Source organism: Phocoena phocoena, chromosome 20 (genome assembly GCF_963924675.1).
Source record: "Phocoena phocoena chromosome 20, mPhoPho1.1, whole genome shotgun sequence".
Classification (NCBI taxonomy): Eukaryota; Metazoa; Chordata; class Mammalia; order Artiodactyla; family Phocoenidae; genus Phocoena; species Phocoena phocoena.
The window spans coordinates 8,679,041-8,694,264 of record NC_089238.1 but is presented as its reverse complement, the minus strand read 5'-3'; the positions used below and the strand labels follow the sequence as shown (position 1 = coordinate 8,694,264).

Sequence of the window (15,224 nt, the reverse complement as noted above, 5' to 3'; positions counted from 1 at the left end):
GGTAGAGAGAAGTGTATCTCACTGACATGGCACCTCTCACGGCCTTAACAGTTGAGTGAAGAGTGGGGCTGTGTGTGCCAGAGCTTAACTGAGCCAGAAACACCAACCAGGCAGTGCCAAAGTTAGTGTTAAGGGACATGATGGAACAAAGATTCTCATGCCCAAAAGTAGCTATTCTCAGCCTGGCTGGGTTTCCATGGCAACGTCAACTTGACCAGCTCTTTCCACGTAATACCTAAGAGCTGTTGTGTCTGTGTGTGTTAAGGGCTTGGAAATGGTTTCCGATCCCATCACAACAAATATCAAGGTCACTATCAAAGTGTTTTGTAAGCTCCAAGATTTCACAATATTGAACATTGCTGAAATTCTGCCTACAAATGGAGGTTTTCGTGACTGTTCACCAGTTATTTTCCTACCGCGTTCAAGGTGATGTGTGGGAGATTGAGAAAGGAATAGCAGCCGCAGCCCACACTGCGAGGGAGGGCAAGCTGGGCGCGACCTGTGCTGAGACGTGGTTCCTGCCCTCCCCAGTGCTCACTTAAGTTCTCTGCCAGACAGCGTGAAGCAACCTGAGCTGGAAGTGCAGAAACGCAGTAAGGAGAGAGGAAGGTAGAAGGCCTCGTGGAAGAGACGGCACCTGAGCTTGGCTTCAGAGAGGACCAGGATTTCAGGAGGCAGCTAGAGGGGGCTTGAATTCCCCGTTCTGTCTCGTCCTCACGTTTCACCCCAGCCTTCAAGAAACAGTATCATTTATTCTTGCCCCGCGTCTTCTCTCCATCTCACAGCCCCCCCCCGCAAACCCCACCACCACCTATCCGGAATCCCTCTGGTCCAGCAGTCCCCACACACCCTGTCCTATGTCTTTTGTGCCAGGAAAGGCCCTAGAGCTGCCTCTGTCTTGGTCCAGAGGCTCTGAGCCTAAGGACCTTTGGCCTCAGAGCCTCGTTAGTCCCCATAAACTGCTTGTGAGTTCTGTGTGCGCATTTAAGTCTACGGAGAAGACCATGGTCTTTCATCAGATTGTCAAAGGGATGGGAGTTGCCTGGCAGTCCAGGGTTAGGACTCCACACTTTCACTGCCAAGGGCCCGGGTTCGATCCCTGGTCAGGGAAATAAGATTCCACAAGCCACACAGTGTGGCCCACCCACCCCCTGCAAAAAAAAAAAAAAAAAAAATCATCAAAGGGTTATATGAGCCCAGATGGTTCAGGATGCTGGCTTATTGTCTCACCCTTTCCATCTGTAGATGAGACAACTTAGAGCTAGAGATTAATAAATGACTGACCGGCGAGGTCGCCAGGTGAGCCAGTCGTGCTGCTCATTGGGCTCTTGTTCACATGCTGCCTTGTGATGTTGCTAATTCTGGGATCCTGCTTCCTCTTGTCTGTCCAGTTAGCTGCTTAAGAGCACGGGCGTGTCCCTCATCTCCTAGCATGTGCCAGGCCCTGCGTGGGACAGGGACAGATGGCAGCAGACAGACACGTGTGCAGTCCCTGCCTTCATCTGGTGGGTAGGAGACATTGCACAGGTTACTGCAAGGTCGTACCTCCGGGAGAAGGACACCCTGAAACTTCCGTTCTGGGCCCAGCAGAGGGAGAGTTCAGCCTTGGGGTCATTTCCCACCAGAAGGACACTGGCAGCTGCATGCATCACTGAGCGGTTGTGACCTGCGCCGGTGTTTTCCTTTTCTGGTGGTGCAGGTGTGCAAGGTGGTCAAAATCCATCAGGGAGTTTCCTCTAGGCACTGGGTTGAGCGGTAGCAGATCCAAGCCTAGAGCCTGGTTGACAGCCTGGGTACCAGAGATGGCAGCAGAGTGACACAGCCAGGGCAAGAGCAATGTTTGGGATTAGGGCCCCTGACACCAATTTGTGTGACCTCGGACCAGCATTCTTACTTCTTTGGGCCATGGTTTTTCTGTATACTGTGAGGCGTATAGCAAGCTAGCCTCTGAGGTCCCCAGTGGCCTCTGGCTATCCTCTCCTCTTTTTGAATTTATTTATTTATTTTTTTTTTGCTGCATTGGGTCTTCGTTGCTGCACGTGGGCTTTCTCTAGTTGCAGCGAACGGGGGCTACTCTTCATTGCGCTGCGTGTGCTTCTCATAGCAGTGGCTTCTCTTGTTGTGGAGCCCGGGCTCTAGACTCGCGGGCTTCAGCAGTTGTCTCTCGCAGGCTCTAGAGTGCAGGCTCAGTAGTTGTGGCGCACAGGCGTAGTTGCTCCGTGGCACGTGGGATCTTCCTGGACCAGGGCTCAAACCCGTGTTCCCTGCCTTGGCAGGCGGATTCTTTTTTTGTGTGTGTGTGGTACGCGGGCCTCTCTCACTGTTGTGACCTCTCCCGTTGCAGAGCACAGGCTCCAGACGCGCAAGCTCAGCGGCCATGGCTCACGGGCCCAGCCGCTCCGCGGCATGTGGGATCTTCCCAGGCCGGGGCTCAAATCTGTGTTCCTTGCATTGGCAGGCGGATTCTTAACCACTGAGCCACCAGGGAAGTCCTGTCCTCTCCTCTTGCTCCAAAGTTCTTGGGACCTCAGTTCTAAGTTCCCTGGTCTGTATCCAGACTTCGTCTTTTTTTAAATTATCTATCTTTCTGTCTATCTAGTTAGTTCTTTTGGCTGTGCCAGGCCTTCGTGCTGCAGCATGCGGGATCTTCGTTGTGGCGTGCAGGATCTCTTAGTTGCAGCAAGCGGACTTCTTAGTTGCAGCATGCAGGATCTAGTTCCCCGACCAGGGATTGGACCCAGGCCCCCTGTATTGGGAGCACGGAGCCCTACCCAGTTTACCACCAGGGAAGTGCCCAGACTTCGTCTTGATTCAGCTGACCTCACATGCCTCTCGTGAACCTGTATTGATGTCTCAGTTGACAGACACATGGTTTTAAAAGTATGGTTTTGGGGGCTTCCCTGGTGGCGCAGTGGTTGGGGGTCCGCCTGCTGATGCGGGGGATGCAGGTTCGTGCCCCGAACCAGGAAGATCCCACTTGCTGCGGAGCGGCTGGGCCCGTGAGCCATGGCCGCTGGGCCTGCGCGTCCAGAGCCTGTGCTCCGCAACGGGAGAGGCCACAGCAGTGAGAGGCCCGCGTACCGCAAAAAAGAAAAAAGTATGGTTTTTTAGCTGAGGAGGCCTGAGCCCTATAGAGCCCTTCACCCCTTTCAAAGAGGATTATTGAAGCTGGCGAGGGCTCTGAGCATGGTGGCAGGCAGGTGACCCAGGGCAGGAGTGCTGGACTTGGAGACAGAGCTTGGTGCCCACCACTCCTTCCACTCACCAGCCTTGTGTCCTTGGTGTTGCCTCTTTCTTGAGTGGGTCTTCTCAGCCAGCATGTGGGATAAACCAGCCCCACCTGCCCTCTGGTGGTGGGAGGATGACACAAACAGCAACTGTGAAATCGCCCCGCCGACATTCCTGCGTTCTCCAGAGGTAAGAAGTCACTGGTGTCGTGACTACCATGAAAAGACGGCCGGTGTGAGTGGGTCCCTCAACGCTGGTGGTGGTGTGCTTGCTGGAGGAACATCAAGACAGAAGGACAGGTCAGGTCAGAAGGCTGTGCGTGAGGTGCACCTTGTTCTTCATGGGGCTTTGCACCGGGAGGCTTCCGGTTGTTCCCTTCGCCGCCCTCCCCTCCGTCTAGGGCCTTGTTAGGCACCTTGCTGGTGTGCTACACCGGGAGGGGGAGAGAGGCTGGCGTGCCTGAGGGTGGCCCTTGAATCACTGTCCGAGCAGGTTCTGTAATCCCCCCGGCCCGCCGCCCGGAAGAGAGAGACGGAGCAGCCGTCCTTGTTGCTCAGCGGATAGGAAGGAGAGGGGCCGTCCCGGGCAGGCAGTGCCATTAGCAGCCCCATTTCCTGCGTCCAGCCAGGAGGACGGGTGAGGCTGGGCTCTTACGTGAAGGTGCTGCCGTTCGTACACAGCTGTGTTCTTGTCGTGCGGGCGCCTACAAGAGGCCTCCGGAAGCCGCGTCTGGAAGGGCGCAGCTATTCTAAGTGAGACTCGGCATGCCCGTGCGTCTCGTGTTTTCCAGGACAGTTGTTCATCCCTCCACCCCTGCCCCCACCCTGAGCAGTTTCCTTCTTTTAAGTAAACTTTTTATTGAAGCGTAACAGTAAAGGATTTTGAAACTCAAGGCCAGACAAAAAGTGTGCCCTTGAAGTTGAACCCTTACAATAAGTCTTGGGTTCAGAGAAATGAAACTGATAATGGCGCCACATAATTAGTTCCTGTGGGGGGGTTTGTAGTCATCCTCTAACAGACAGATGTTACCAAAACACTGTTTTTATCAAGCACGCTCTCAAGTCAAAACATTCACCGGTTTCATGCTCATTAGCCTGCCAGCGAACACTCTCAGCTCCATGCCTGCCATCTTGGCGGCCGCCTCTTCCACTGGTTCCCTGAAACTCAGACTTGCTCCCAGGTGCTTGTTGTGTGTCTGGCTGTGAGCTCTTCATTTCATGGTGTGGTGTTGCCAAGTAAAGGAGGCACTGTCATGAGCCTCTTTCATGGGCAGGGAGACTGCCGCTCAGACGTGTCACTCCCCCGAGATCACGCAGCTGGTTGGTCTCAGAGACGAGATCTAGACCACCGCACAGCCCTTCCTCCCTGTACCTCCCCACACCTCCCCACCAGCCGTTTATGTTCTGTCTGTCCTTCTAAGTCTAGCTTGAGGCTCCCAGACTGTGGTGACCCTCTAGGAACATCACCTCCTACAGAAGTTCTTAACTAGGAGACCAGAGGCTTCCTAAAGAATATGTGGGTCTGGGGAGTCTGTGAAGCTCCAGGAATCGTAGACAGGGCTGTACACAGTTTATTTGTGGGAGAGGGTCCAGAGCTTTCATCTATCCTAAAGGAGCCCATGTCCCCAGACGAGTTAGGAACCGTCATATTTCTTAATGAACCCCCTGTCCACCTACCCCACAGCCATCAGTTGTGGGAGAGCTGCCATCTCTTCATGGGATCCTCCTGTGATTTTTATGAGCCCTGGAGTCCTAGAGATAGCCTTCAGTTCCAGCAAGTGGCCTCGGGGATACCTGCCCATGCTCAGAGAGATCTCTCGACCAACTGGTTCCAAGTGGTCTCTGGACCATTTTTGTCCCACTACCCCAGGGCGGCTCTCCCAGACAAGGCAGGCCAGGTCTACTCAGGAAGGGGAACCAGGGCCCCAGGGAGCACAGCAGTCCTCACTCAGACTCTGAAGCCATCTGGAGAGGGTTTGGTTCCCAGACCAAGAGGCTGATGTCTGCAACCTCTCTGGGCCTCAGATTCCTCATCCTTGAAGTGGGGTGATAACAGCCCCAGCCTCGTAGGATTGTGAGGGCTCGCTGAGCCAGGCCTGGCGTGGATTAAGCGTTTCATTTGGGTTAGCTTATTTTCCCTCTCTCAGTACATTAGGATTCCGTGATGGGCAAACTCTGGGCGGTAGTGGGGGAAGGGGGTATGTCGTCCCTTTGACGAACTACATAAGAATTCCCCCGCTGTTTCCATCGGCTCCTCCAATAGGGAGATATGTGGAGGGTCCCTGTGACTCCAGGAAAAGGACAGAGGCCTGGTCTTGTGACAGACTCCCTCCCTAGACCGTCTGTTGGCGTGGGTGGGTGGCAGCGCTCACCCGTCTGGTCAGGAAGCAGGCAGGCTTTCTGCATTGGGATGCCTGTCTCCAGGGGCAACCGGATGAGCGAAGAATGGTGTTCTTTATGGTGGATTCTCTCTGGATCGTGCAGTCTCGGGTAGGGGGGCCAGGAAGCCCCAGGCGTACAGCGCTCCCCTTCAGCAGGGGCCTGGGACACGGAGGTGGGCCTGACCCCTAGCCCCATGCCACTGCCAGGTGTGCCAGCCTTGGGCACCGGCTTGCAGGGAGAGGATGGGGTTGGGCTTCCTTCAGAGAAGGTAGAGTATACAGCGTACTCTTCCCTGGCCGCCAACCCACCAGTCTGACCAACTGCCCAGGACCAGTATCTGCTTTGAGCCCCAGGCCCACCAGCCTTGTCTTGGTTTTCTCTCTCCTCAGAAATCAATGACCGTGAGCAAAAGTTACATGCCCTTAAGGAGGTACTCAAGAGATTCCCGAAGGAAAACCATGAAGTCTTCAAATATGTCATCTCTCACCTGAACAAGTACGTTGCAGGGCTTGCTGTTTGGTCTTCCCTCCTTTGAAAACCTCCGGTCGGGGCCAGTTGGCTGTAGAATGCGGCTGAGCAAGGCTCCGTCCTCAGCCTGCTGGGCTGCTGGCTCCTCCACCTCGGGCTCCTGTCCTGGTTCTGTCTGAGAGAGGCCTGCGTGGCCCCCCACACACCCGAAGTCCTTCCTCCAGGACTCGTGTCTCCTGACCGGCGTGACAGCGCGCTGGGCCGAGGCAGGTGTGCGGTGCGCGAGAGTGAACCGCACTCGAGCAAGTGCGGGAGCCACAGTCAGGAAAGCAGTTCGCTGCGTGGTTCCCGCATTTACTCACACACAGAGTAGGTTTGTTCTCCAGTCAGACCCATTCCTCTCCTGACAAAGTGGTGTCTTGTGAACCGTGGCTTGGGATACACACGCTTCTTCTCTGTACAGCCAGAGCATTGCCCCGCTTTGGGGGCCTGCGGGAGAGTCCCTGAGGCATCCTGCCCACCCACGGGGCTGGGGGGGCGGGGTGCCTCCCGTGAGCTGGGCCTCAGAGCCGCGTGAGGCACTGGAACAGAGGACGGGGCGTGGAGGGGCTCGGGCCTCAACTCGCAGGCCGGGGCCCTGGAGAGCTGTGCTGGGGCCTTTTCTGTTCTCGGGCTGCGGGTGGGCGGGCCAGGAGAGCAGCTGGCGAGGCAGTGACCATGAGCACAGTCGGTCGAGATCCTCGATCAGGCCTGCTACTGGGCTCTGACCTTGAGTTTGGTGTCGCCTACAGAGTCAGCCACAACAACAAGGTGAATCTCATGACCAGTGAGAACCTGTCCATCTGCTTCTGGCCCACCTTGATGAGACCCGACTTCAGCACCATGGACGCCCTCACGGCCACACGGACCTACCAGACAATCATTGAGCTCTTCATCCAGCAGTGCCCCTTCTTCTTCCACAACAGGCCCATCAGCGAGCCTCCCGGCGCCACGCCCAGCTCCCCCTCTGCCCTGGCTTCCACCGTGCCCTTCCTCACCTCCACACCTGTCACAAGTCAGCCGTCACCGCCCCAGTCGCCTCCGCCCACCCCCCAGTCCCCGATGCAGCCACTGCTCCCCTCCCAGCTTCAAGCCGAACACACGCTGTGAGCCCCCCGAGGCCCAGGGCGAAAGGAGACACGGTCTTCTCTGTTTGTCGGGGTAGCGTTTGGCCTTGAACAAAACCAGGTCTACTGGGGGCGGGGGTGGGGAGGGTGTCCCCTCTCTCCTCTCACCTTCTCGACATCTCAGCAGTAGCGCCACCAGCCAACAGTCCGCCAGAGGCTGGGCCGTCCAGTGCCCTGAGCCCCAGCACTGCAGACCTGGGGCTGGCTGCAGGCCACAGCCGGGGCCCTGCCCTTTGACTTGGACCCTTTTGAGGACTGAACTAGCCAGGCAGCGACCCTGTGGCCCTCCACACGCTCACTGCTCCCCGGACCCCCTCCCCAACCTGTCTGCGCACACCAGCCTCAGGGCGTCCGCCCACTGGACAGAGCACGGGCTTTGGCCAGGGGAGGAGGAGATTTGGGGCTTCAGGCTGCCCCAGGACGGGGCCGGCAGCCCCTAAAGAGAACACTTCCCGTCTGTTGCCGCTTCCCACCTTCCGTATCTGCACCTCACCCCCGTTGCCCGTGCAGCCTGTCTAGCAGCCTCCTTGGGAACATGTAGGCCACGGCTCTGCCACCCCGAGGTACAGTGCTGGGCACAGATCAGAACAGAGGGAGGGTAGCTTCGTGCCTGGACCGAGAGAGGGTGTCGCCGCTTCCACCCCCCACGCACCCCCTCCTCGCTTCACAGGCTTTGGGGATGCGTTCCCTTTAAAACAGGAACACGAAGAAAAATGGGAAGACCCCCTCCAATGATTTTTAAAAAGAAAAGGAAGAAAACTACAGACGTAGAGATTTAACTCTCTCCCCACCTCTGCCGAGAGGCAGACAGGTGGACGCGGACCCCTGTCTTGGTGACAGCAGAGCGGGGGTGCCTGCCCGGGGGTGGTTGCCCGAGAGCCTTTTGGGGTCCCACTTACGTCCTGTCACTAGATGCCCCCCACCACCCCAAGAAGACAGTTTGAGCCCTTGGTGGGAAGAGCTAGGGAGACCAGCATAGATACTGGTCTGCCTTGGAACACTACAATGCTACAGAAACGCTGCTGCTGCGTGTGTGGGCTCGCGCGCAAGGTTGGGGTGGGGGCAGCTGGAGGGTGCCAGGGTGCACTTGGGGTTTGGTTCAGTGTGTTTGGTGTTGAATCATTTTCATACTGCGCCAGCAGGGGTATTTGTGGGAAGTGGGCTGTGTGTGGGGAACTCTGAAGTACGGTGGTCTGTTGGTGCCACGTAGGGCCATCCTTCAAGCTCCCAGGCTGTCAGAGACCGGAGGAGCTAAAGGTACAAAGACCGTGAGAGTCGTGAGGAGGGCATCGTGCCTGCCTGACACCATCCTCCCCCCGCGGCCTTCCCCCGCCTTTCCTGGCCTTTCCACTGGCCCCTGAGAACCCTTCTCATTCCCACCTCCGCCCTCCAAACACAGCAACCCTGCTAAGGCTGCTACAGATACTGGCTGCCCCCCATTCCCCGTGGCTGGGCCATGGCCTCTGCAGTGAAGAAGCCTGACACTAAGGTACCCTGGGCGTGGGGTGGAGGCCCACACGCTGCGTAATCCTCTGGGGTCTCTTTGCACTTTAAGAAGCAGCACCTGTGGCGTGTTCCAGGACGCCCTGGGTTGCCTCAGCCGGGTGACCTGACAGAGTAAAAGATGCCTCGGAACAATCCCCGCCACTCCCAGGCCCAAACGCTTCCTGTTGGCTGTTGGAGGGCGGGGTAGGCCCTTTGCTCACTGACTTCTCTGGATAAGCTGGATATTTCACCGTTTCTAGTTGTTTGACAAAATAAGGTGCTTGGAAAAACTAAATTATCCCTGCAAGTTTTACCGCCTCCTTAGGGATACAAGTCAAAAAACAAATCCAAGGTACATGAATGTCTTACGTAAATGTTGGATGCCGGGTTTCTTCTGTTCTGGTGGATCTGTGCTTCATGCTTTATAGGTCGGGGCTTGGCTGGAAGGCAGTGTTTGTGTTTAGTTTTGACTGAGGTGGTCAGACTCATGCTTCTCTGGCCCTCCAACTCCCTCAGCTCTGAGCCCCAGGCAGGTGAGGAAATGACTCCATTAATCTCTGCCTTTTCTAGGTCATGCTCACCTACTCCCAGTCAGCCCCAGTTTGGGGTGGGGGTGGCCTGGGGCCACTGTCCCATGTGTGAACTAAAACAGAAGTGGCCCGGATCCCTCCCACTGCCCAGTCTACACTACCGCCCCTTTGTGCTGGCACACTGGGCTAGCTGCAACCTTGGCTTTGCACCAGGAACTTCACAAGCCCCGAGCTGTCCTGCCTTCCCAGGCAGCTCCCACCCTGAGACTGCACAGTCCTTGTAAGTGGTAGGTGATTTTTCTGGATGGGGAAGGGGCACGGTAAGGGCGAACGCCTGTGCATTGCATCATTACTCATGTGGGAGTAGCAGAGACCAGGCTTCCACAGGTTAGCCTCCGGTCCCATGGTGCCCCTGGGCAGCTGCAGGGACCCCCTCACGTGCCTGCCCCCAATGTCCTGCCAGGGCTTTAACTGTGCAGGTGCGGGCTGGTGGCTCATGCCCCGAAAGCCACAATCGGACAGGAAGCTTCAGGGGTTCCTCTTTGTTTCCTTTGCTAACTCAGTTACATTTTCTGCTTCTCGGGCTGGAGGACATTCATCCCAAGTTGGCATTGGTACCAGCAGCAGTGCTGGGCCCTGGGCTTTGGCCTCTGGGGGTGGGGGTGGAGGTCATCATTTGGACCAAACGGGCACTTGGAGGGGACCCACGAAGGCGAGTGTGGGAGTGTGTTGGGGCAGGCTACCCGTAACTGGAATGCTTCCCACCCCCCACCTCCCGTTCATCTAGTGTGTTAAGCTCTGGAAAGTTATCTGACAAGTCATTCTCATGTGAGCTGCATCACGGCTCTAGGAATCGAGGGAGTGGCAGGCATTAATTCACCTTTGCCAAAATGGGTAAGCATGTCAGTGGGGGTATGGGGCTCGTTCGGTGCCTCACAGCAAAATAGCGGTGTGCCCGGAAGCGCTCTCCCTGTCCGGTGTTCTTTGTACATCCACAAGAGTGTAGGCACCAGGAGCTGGAAATGAACAGCCCTCGGTTTTAAGTATAAGGCTGATTCTGGATCTGCAGCACCGATGGTTCCACAGAGGGAAGTGGTCCAAGGTTAGGAGGCGTGGCTTGTGAATTTGCCCTCAGTTCTTGGTTGTGTTGCATGTGGGTATCACAGCACATTTATTCCTGCGTTCTGTCAAGTTCTTCCCATCACTTGGCATTTTGAGGAGGAATGTGAAATAGAGAGTGCTGTTTCCTGGGTTTTCCTACATCCACTGCCATCTTGGTCTTCCTGCTTAAAGCAGAATGCATGCTGCAGGTGAGATTCTTATAGCAGAATGTGTGTGTCCTTGCCAGGGTGGACGGGGTGACAGCATAGGGGCAGCACACCGGCCAGGAGGGGCTGGGAGAGCACGACTTCCCTCGTCCTTGCATCTTGGCTCCTGCGGGGGCGGGGGGGAAACCTAGAGAGACGCCATCCCCTAGGCCACGGGTGTTCCGGCCTCAGCCCTGAAACTCGGAAACCAGTCAGCTGCATTTGTAATCTAAGGTCATCTCCATCTGTGCCCTCCCCAGTCCCCTCCTAAGAGGAGACCTACACTGCGGGGGGATGTTTGCTGGAGGAAGTGTTGGCTCTGCCACTGAGGGCTCTGCTTTTCCAAGAGAAGGAAGCTCCAGGGATTTGGGTGGGTTGCTGTGGACCAAGTTCCTTCACACCACCTTCCTCGTGTGCGATGGGCATGGTGTGCCGCGGGGCCTGGGAACGGGCCCAGCTTGCTGGGGACAGTCGCGGTGCTCGTTCCCTGGCACTGCTGGTTTCCGCAGACAATGGACGGAAGAGTTGCCCTCACTCCAGTTGCTGGGCAGGTTCAAGCCGCTCGTTCGTGCTTAGGTGAAAGGACGACTGAGTCGTGTATGCCGAAAGCCCAAGTCACGTCCGTGACTGCTGGTGATCGCACCAGAGAAGGCCTGGCATGAGGGGAAGGGCCACTCTCGTCTAAGGTCCCGGCCTGGGCCCGCCGCCGCTGTCTTAGAAGGGAAGGATTCTTCTCACCACCTCCTCTGAGAGCCATCTCAGCCGGCCGCCCGCCTGCAGACTCCTCGAGGGTCAGAGGCGACTGCCTGCAGCTCCTGCCCAGCAGCCCCCCTCGGCAAGCTCCAACAGCAGTGATGTTACACTTCAATGTAGTCGAGACAGGGCGTAAGTTATTGTTTGCATAAAAAAGAATCATGTTCCCTGTGTACATTTAAAGAAATTTTTAAAAAGTCTGAATTGTTGGGAATAAAACTTGTTTGAAAATTCGGAATAGTGCTGCTGCCAGCTTATTTTTCTGGTACTTGTATTTTCACATGTTAAATGATCTTTATATATGTTGAATTAACAAATATTTTGAGTTTCCTGAGGAAAAAAAAAAAAAAAATTAATGGTATTGAAATGTGTTAGTAGTCTGGCTGTGTGCCCAAAATTCTGTTTCGCAGCAAAAGTGAAGAAGTGTATGTAAAGAAAGTATAACAATTATTTCTTTGTGTTTTAGGGGCTTTAACCAGGACATCCTCTAGTTGGTATTAGGAATGTTTGCTTAATTTCCAAACTTTTTTTTTTAAACACGTGGGTTTTTTGAGGCTCCAACCTGATTAGTGCATGGTCAGCCATCAACTAAGGCTGAGGCATCTCTGACTGAGGTGTTTTTGTTTGGTTTTGTTTTTTAAAATCATGTATTTGCTACAGAGTATTGTACTTGTCTCAATGGGAATGGTGTAAAAAACTGAAAAGGCCTTATGTGACATGTATCATAGTTAATAAATCAATCTTGTAAAAAACCAAACCTGAGAGAGATGAAGGTGGCCCCTCCTCCCCGGGCCCTGAGCACACCCGCCCCGGGCAGGCCAGCAGGCCAGGCTCCCGCCCCCTCAGGCCCCGCGGGGACGCTGGCTCCATCCTCAGACCCTCAGGAGGAGCGCGGTGGGCCTCTGGCCATGGAGGGAGAGGGTCCCCCAGCGCCCCAGGGAGCAGGCATTCCCCACCAGAGCCGGGCCCCAGGGAGCAGGCATTCCCCAGCAGAGCCGGGCCCCGTGAGGAGCTGCTGGCACCTTACGCCTCCGTTCCAGGGACTGCTGCCGGGAGCTCCCGCCTGCACAGGGCCAGCACTGGCCTCCTCTCCTCTCCTCTAGCAGAGCGACCTGCCCCCCCCCCATGTCTACCGTCACCCCTGCAGTTTAGGTCATCATGCGAAGCACCACCCAGAGACCCCTGTGGCCACAGGGACCCAGCAGGCCCAGGAGACACTGAACAGCAGCTCCTGTCCATCCCTGTCACTCCCTGTTGTCTGAGCGGAAGCCACGCCAGTGGCTCTGGGGTCAGATGTCAGGGTTTACCCCTGGGTGACCCAGGAGAGTCAGCTTCTCAGGACAGCAGCTCCAGGGATGGAGGTTGCCCCTCAAAGACACCTCAGCCACTCAGACTCGGTCCGCTCTATCCCTGTTGCCTCCTCACCCCTCCTTCTAGGCTCTCTAGGTCACCTCCCAGATGCCACCTGCAGCCGTGACCTCTCTGTCCCCACCGCCTCCGTTCTGGCCCAAGTCCTAATTCTGGCTCACCTGGACTCTGACGGACACTCCCACACCTTCAGTGACCTCCCCGTCCTCAGTCTTCGTACCCCCAAGTTACTCCAGAAGGAAGACCTGCAGCAGCAGTGGGGACTAGTCACCGAACGAGATGCCTCTCCTCTCCCGTGCCCGTGGCAGGCGCAGTCATTGATCACAACCCTCCCTCGCCAGAGCTCGGGCCCCACACGCCCCTCCAGGCAGTCGCCGCCCGTCGACAGGAGCCAGCAGTCACTCACAGGTCTACCGCGGGCCAGCCAGGGGCCCCTCCCTCGACCCAGCCTGCCCTTCTCTCCCACTCCTCCAGTCAGACTCCCAGCATCTGTCAAAATCATATCCTCTGAATGCACTTGGCTCCTTCCGGCTTCCAAGTCTTTGCTTGTGCTGTTCCCTCTGCCTGGAATTCCTCCAATCCACACACCCCCAAACCTCAGCTCTGCCCATCAGATCCTCGCCTGTCCTTCCAAGCCAGTCTTCCTCTAGAAATTCTTCCCAGACCCTTTTACACACTGACTCACCCAACAACCATTTGCCTACTATGGGGATTCGTGTGACTCCCATAAATGCTTCAGCATTTGTTCTTTTTCAAAACAATTTATACAGTATACAGCTGGCACTCAATATGTGTACTGACATAAACCTTTGTCTCAAGTCACGTGTACTCGTATACTTATACCTCTCAGCCCCATCCACCCAAGTGGAGAGCTTTGGGGGGGCAGGGCCTGTGGCTCCCCCGTATGTCCTCTCAGAATGCCCACCGAGGTGCCTTGAGCAAGGCGCCCACCAAGGTCCTCGGTCTGTAGAACGCAATGGTCGGTCTCAACCTGGCCCTTGACTTGAATCTATAAGCCGACCTCTCCCATGTGACTCCAGCACAGACCTCTGCTCTGAGGGCCACATTCCTACCCACCTGCCTGTGACACTCCACTTGCTGACCGTGACATACCCACAGCCACACTCCCGACCCCTTTCTCCAAACCTGTTCATCCCCCATGCTTCCCCAAAGCCAGAGACCCTGGAGACCTCCTCAGGGTGTTACTCTCTCCCATCAACCCGGCCCACCTCCAAGTTGCATTTTACCTTCCACGTAGCTCTCAGATCCCACCATTTTCCTCCTCATTTCCTGCCACCGTCCTGACTGAATCTCACCAGCTTCCTCCTTGGCCTCCTTCCAGGTCTCCCAGCCTCCAGTCTCACCCCCTCCCTTCCATCTCCCTGTGGCAGCAGAGCAAGCTTTTCAAAACAGATCTGGCCCTGCCACCCCTCCCTTAACACCTCCTGGGGGTCCCCAGTGCCCTCAGAGGCAAACTCTTCAGCAGGTCCTGTGAAGCCCCCGCCAGCCCCCCAGGGAGTCTTACCTTACACCCTTCGGTCCAACCCTCTGAGTCCTCAAGGGCCCGTCCACCTCAGGCCTTTTGCACATGCTGTTCCCTCCTGGAACTCTGCCCACCCCTCCTTGCTAACTCCCTCCCTAGCCTTTAGATTTCAGGTCCATGGACTCTTCCTTGGGAAAGTCACCCCCTCCCCCCAGACCAAGATGAGCTCCTTTGCTTTCAAAGAAAAAAAAAATGTTCTCTTCTGCAACAGTGCTTTTCTGTTACTCGTTCAGATTGTATTTGCCCCTTTAACCCGTATTTCCTGAGTGTTTACTCGGTGCCAGGCCCCCTGGGACACAGCTGGGAGTTGACCCCCTAGTGGAACAGACACAGTAAACAGGCAAAGAAATGAATGTGTGCATAATGTCGGGTGTAGATAAGGTATTAAGGGGGAGCGGGTCTGTTATTTAGGGTGGTCACGAAGACCTCTCTGGGGATGTGACATCATTGCAGCAGGCAGAGACCAGGATGACTTGCCTCGGATACAAAACTTAAAGGGGCACAAACTCAGTGATCAAGATAAAATATATTTCAATTCATGTTTTAAAAAATCAAAGCCAGCTCCCCAAAATCCATGATCAAAATTTTAGGTAAAAAACGGATTCAGTAACAGTGCTGTGAAGGCCCAAGCAAAAGGAGAAATCGATAAGACAGCCTGGAGTGGGGAGGAAAGCGGTGGTGGATGAGACCAAAGCCAGGACAGTCGACGTGGAGAGAGGAGGTGGGAGTCCGGATATCTTAAAGGTCAGGGCGACAGAATCTGCTCAACATTGCACGTGGCTGTGAGAGAGAGGAGATGGGACGACTCCAGGGCTGACACAAAGTGTATCTAATCACCGTCTGTTCCCCGAGTTGCAGCCAGCACCGAACACCTACTGGGCTGCTAGGCTCTCACCAGCTCCAGGCCGACTGCCCGGAAGTGGAGAACGCGGCGTGTTACTCCATGCGGCCACCAGGGGTCAGCAGAGCGCCGCCCTGCCCAGCCGTGGTCGGGC

General features: G+C 55.9%; 1 protein-coding gene across 1 annotated transcript in view; it reads left to right on the top strand.

The window, feature by feature from the left end:
* ARHGAP35 (Rho GTPase activating protein 35) overlaps positions 1-7,983 on the top strand; it is a 71,398-nt gene extending 63,415 nt beyond the window's left edge. Inside the window, exons 5-6 of the mRNA XM_065898946.1 lie at positions 5,999-6,104; positions 6,869-7,983. Of these exons, the coding sequence (XP_065755018.1) occupies positions 5,999-6,104; positions 6,869-7,226 (464 nt within the window). The 3' untranslated portion in view covers positions 7,227-7,983. The remainder of the gene's footprint in view (positions 1-5,998; positions 6,105-6,868) is intronic.
* The last annotated feature ends 7,241 nt before the right edge of the window (positions 7,984-15,224 follow it).